Source organism: Triticum urartu, chromosome 5A (genome assembly GCF_056163025.1).
Source record: "Triticum urartu cultivar PI428250 chromosome 5A, HENAU_Tu73, whole genome shotgun sequence".
NCBI classification, from domain to species: domain Eukaryota; kingdom Viridiplantae; phylum Streptophyta; class Magnoliopsida; order Poales; family Poaceae; genus Triticum; species Triticum urartu.
In genome coordinates, this window is record NC_141877.1 from 89,460,099 (window position 1) to 89,465,422 (window position 5,324).

Below are 5,324 nucleotides of genomic sequence, written 5' to 3' on the forward strand. Positions count from 1 at the left end.
AAGTCTCATCTGACTCCTACATTAATTAATTAATTAAACAAAAAATAAAAGAAAAATCCCACATGAATCTTCATGTAAAAAATTAAATGATGCAGTAGTTAGACGAGACTTGGTTATTTCACATCTAAACGAGAGGCACGCCCTACATTTTAATGCTGGAATCAAGCCACACCAATAACTATTTAAAATATGATGGAGATAAAATTATAGTCGTTTAATCAGTATCAGTATCACCATTAATGCCGGATCATGCTAATAGTGACTTCAATTTTTAATCTTGACAGACACAGATTTCATCTTGTAAAGTCAATGGTCAGAAATAAAAAGTTGTATCATGCAACATGACCAGGGGAATCCCTTGCTTTGGCCTGGACTGCTATGAAAAGTCGTACTGAATATTCTATTTAAAATCGTACGGAACACTATGGTGTACGCATAGCAGCCCTCTTAAACACCAACTATTTAGGTTTCCGTGGCCAGAAAAAGTCTACATAAACACCAATACATTGTTGAACTTCGTGCACCTTACTCATGGTCATGGAGGTCTCGTTCTCCCATGCCTTGCTCTTAGCTTCTCTTCTCCTCCTCCTGTACTTGCTCTCCTCCCGTGGCAAGAACTCTAGCAATGGCAGCATCCCGAGCCCACCAGCGCTTCCCGTCCTCGGCCACCTCCATCTCCTCAAGAAGCCGCTGCACCGCTCCCTCGCCGCGCTCGCCGTGGGCTACGGCGGCGGCCGGGACGGCGCCGGTCTCCTCCTTCTCCGGTTCGGCACAAGGCCGGTCCTCCTCGTCTCCTCCCTGGCCATTGCGGAGGAGTGCTTCACCGTCCACGACGTCGCGCTCGCAGATCGCCCGGGGCTTGCGTCGCGGCGGCTGCTCACCGGCGATGAGTGCCCCAGCATCGCCAGCGCGAGCTACGGTCCGGTCTGGCGCCATCTCCGCCGTATCGCTACCGTGCATGCGCTCTCCGCGCACCGCCTTTCGCTGACGACCTCCGCGCGCGACGCCGAGGCCCGCGCCATGGCGCGGAAGCTCTGGCGTGCCACCCGTGGCGCCACGGCGGTCAGCGTGAAGTTCACGGCGTTCGAGTTTGTTGTCAACGTGATCATGGACATGGTCGCGGGAAGGCGCATGGTGGAGGACGAGGTCCTCCGGTTCAAGGCGATGACCGAGGCGGGGTTCGCGGCCGCCGGTGCGGCGAACCAGCACGACTTCTTGCCACTGCTACGGCTGCTGGACTTTGGAAGGACGAGGAGGAGGCTCGCTGGCCTGGCCAAGGAGCGGCACGAGTTCGGCCAGGGTCTCATCGACGAATATAGACGTCTCCACCACCGTCACGGTGTCGTCGATGCTGTCACCGAGGACACGACGTCGACACCGGCACAGAGAACGGTGATTGGGGACCTGCTCCGGCAGCAGGAGGGGTCGCCGGAATCGTACGCCGACGTGGTCATCCGGACGACTTGCCTGGTGAGTGAGCGTTTGCACAGACGAAATAACAGCAAGTGTCAGTATGCATGCATTGGCTAATTATTAGTGTCAATAACTCAGTGTTTCTGAGCTGTGGTGATGTGATCTACCACTACAAGCTTAATTTTTTTCTCAAGCCTCAATTAGTGTACTTTCAACTTTGTGCTGCACATGTTTACACTACTAGCCACGCAATTAGTTTATGACAACACAGTCTGATGTGTACTACACTGGCCATTTGGTAGTGACAATAATTCAATTTCCATTAATAAAATGTACTGGTAGTGAGATACACGTAGCCAGGTAGCTCAGTTTTTAACAAAGATTTTACAAAGCCAAGCCACCGTTTCACTAGTTTACTCGAATGCATTGATGTTAGGCTGGTTTTGAAGAAATTTTCATCTCGAAATCGCGAATATAACAATGTTAACCAGCCACAAACTTTCTGAGAATGAAGTTAATACATCACGATAAGAGTCATATACCCGCATATTGTGATTTGTGACACAGTCACTCACACTTGCCTTGATTGTCTGTTCGATCGGTACGTTCATAATTTCATAAAATTGTCATATTGACAAATCCCTTTTCAACATATAATTGTGCAGAGTTTGCTTCAAGCCGGGACGGACACGTCATCTAGCACGATCGAGTGGGCAATGGCTCTTCTACTTAACAATCCACTCGTTCTTGCAAAGGCGAAGGAGGAGATCGACGCCGTTGTGGGCACATCCCGGCTGCTCGAGGAGCACGATCTCGCATGCCTCCCATACCTTCGTTGCATCATCACCGAGACCCTTCGGATGTACCCTATCGCCCCGCACCTTGCCCCGCATCAAGCCTCCTCTGACTGCGTCATTGCTGGCAGGCAATACATCATAGCCTGCGGAACAATGGTATTGGTTGATGTGTACTCCATGCAGCGGGATCCTACCATGTGGGATGAGCCGAACAGGTTCATTCCTGAGAGGTTTGAGGTTGGCATTGATGAGGACGGTGACAAACAGGTGGTCAGGATGATGCCATTCGGTATGGGCCGGCGGAAGTGCCCCGGTGAGGGGCTAGCATGGAGGACAATGGGGGTAGCACTTGGGGTGATGGTGCAGTGCTTCAGGTGGGAGCGGATGGGGAAAGACGAGGTGGACATGAGCGAGGGGTCAGGGTTCACCATGCCCATGGTTGTACCACTAGTGGCAATGTGCCAACCCCGCGAAGAAATGAATGAAATTCTCAAGAGGATTTAGAAATTCGGTCATTCCAGCATTGTACCCTTGCAAGGCCAATCAAAGAAGAAAATACATTTACATCCCACACCTTGTCTACGCGCATATTAAATTAGTATGACCATTTCCTAAGAAAACCTAACATTGTTCAAGGCCACCAAACATAAATTATGTATATCTAAGCTCAAAAGCAATTGTAGGATCAAAGAATGTGGACTGGAGGGGGGTTGTATAGAAGATTTAAATTTCTTCGAAAACCACAAATATCTGAACACAGCACTGTGAAAAAGCAGTAAGCAGACGCAGTTCTACTTGAAGATAAACTACTACTAGAAATAACTTAGGAAAAAAGATAAGTGCTAGTAGATGAAGAACATGTGAACACACAAACATATCATTTTAAGTACAATGAGGGAAAATATGAAGGATAACATATTACCTGGTACAGATGGAAATGCTTATCAGATATGAAGAACAAATCACCGAAAAAGAACACAATGAAGGACAACTCAATAGAATGTAAATACTGAAGTAAATACGGTAATTAAGAAAGAAATTATGTTGCTCGATGGCGACAAGACATTTGTCCTACCAGTTCACTCTTCTGCTAAAAAAGCTATGTCTAGATGGAGTGCCTTGTAAATGAACACAGACGCAAACCTCTCTCCTTCCTATTCTCCTCAACGTGAAGTTCCACGAACTGCAGTTGATTTCACTCGTGGTATATTCTTCAAGGCAATCTCCAAACCTTTACAGATTTTGTCTTCAATAAACCACAAAGACTCTTGGTTGCTCAAGATTGACGACTACCATCTAGAGAGTGACAGCTCTCACGACTAATAGGCACAAGCTAATTCAAGCTAGTCCCCTGTGATGCTCAACCACTAAGTTTTGGCTATGGGGTTTTCTCTCAAAGGATTCACTCAAATCTCTTGGAGCAGGGTGCTCAAACATACCAGTAGCAAGGATTGGGAAGGAGCGACTATTTATGATGGAAATATGCCCTAGAGGAAATAATAAAATGGTTATTATTATATTTCCTAAATCATGATAAAGGTTTATTATTCATGCTAGAATTGTATTGACTAGAAACTTAAATACATGTGTGGATACATAAAAAAATATCGTGTCCCTAGTGAGCCTCTACTAGACTAGCTCTTTGAGCAAAGATGGTTAAAGTTTCCTAACCATAGACATGAGTTGTCATTTGACAAAGGGATCACATCATTAGGAGAATGATGTAATGGACAAGACCAAACCGTAAGCTTAGCATTTGATCGCTCAGTTTATTGCTATTGCTTTCTTAATGTCAAATACATATTCCTTCGACTATGAGATTATGCAACTCCCGGATACCGGAGGAATACTTTGCGTGCTATCAAACGTCACGGCGTAATTGGGTGATCATAAATATGCTCTACAGGTATCTCCGAAGGTGTTTGTTGAGTTGGCGTGAATCGGGATTGGGATTTGTCACTCTGTGTATCGGAGAGGTATCTCTGGGCCCTCTCAGTAATATAGCATCACAAGAAGCTTGCAAGCAAAGTGACTAAGGAGTTAGTTACGGGATGATGTATTACGAAACGAGTAAAGAGACTTGCCAGTAACGAGATTGAACTAGGTATGAAGATACCGACGATTGAATCTCGGGTAAGTAACATACCGATAGATAAAGGGAATTACGTATGTTGTCATAAGGTTCAACCGATAAAGATCTTCGTAAGTAGGAACCAATATGGGCATCTGATACGTCTCTAACGCATCTATAATTTTTGATTGCTCCATGCTATATTATCTTTTGTTTTGGACAATATTGGGCTTTATTATTCACTTTTATATTATTTTTGGGACTAACCTATTAACCGGAGGCCCAACCCAGAATTGTTGTTTTTTTTGCCTATTTCAGAGTTTCACGGAAAAAGAATATCAAACGGAGTCCAAACGGAATGAAACCTTCGGGAACGTGATTTTCGGAACAAACATGATCCAGAGGACTTGGACCCTACGTCAAGAAAGCCACCAAGAAGCCACGAGGTAGGGGGGCGCACCTACCCCCCAGGCGCGCCCTCCACCCTCGTGGGCCCCATGTTGCTCCACCGACATACTCCTTCCTCCTATATATACCTACGTACCCCCAAACGATCAGGGACGGATCCAAAAACTTGATTCCACCGCCGCAACCTTCTGTATCCATGAGATCCCATCTTGGGGCCTGTTCCAGAGCTCCGCCGGAGGGAGCAATCACGGAGGGCTTCTACATCAACACCATAGCCTCTCCGATGAAGTGTGAGTAGTTTACCTCAGACCTTCGGGTCCATAGTTATTAGCTAGATGTCTTTCCCTCTATTTTTGGATCTCAATACAATGTTTTCCCCCTCTCTCGTGGAGATCTATTCGATGTAATCTTCTTTTTGCGGTGTGTTTGTTGAGACCGATGAATTGTGGGTTTATGATCAAGTTTATCTATGAACAATATTTGAATCTTCTGAATTCTTTTATGTGTGATTGGTTATCATTGCAAGTCTCTTCGAATTATCAGTTTGGTTTGGCCTACTATATTGATCTTTCTTGCAATGGGGGAAGTGCTTAGCTTTGGGTTCAATCTTGCGGTGTCCTTTCCCAGTGATAGTA

The 5,324-nt window shown here is 45.9% G+C and overlaps 1 protein-coding gene across 1 annotated transcript; it reads left to right on the top strand.

The window, feature by feature from the left end:
• Nucleotides 1-363: 363 nt before the first annotated feature.
• Nucleotides 364-2,779, top strand: LOC125555692 (ecgonone synthase). The gene is made up of 2 exons (XM_048718560.2): nucleotides 364-1,470; nucleotides 2,079-2,779. Exons 1-2 carry the CDS (start codon nucleotides 532-534, stop codon nucleotides 2,712-2,714), a joined length of 1,575 nt encoding a protein of 524 aa, XP_048574517.1. The 5' UTR covers nucleotides 364-531; the 3' UTR covers nucleotides 2,715-2,779.
• The last annotated feature ends 2,545 nt before the right edge of the window (nucleotides 2,780-5,324 follow it).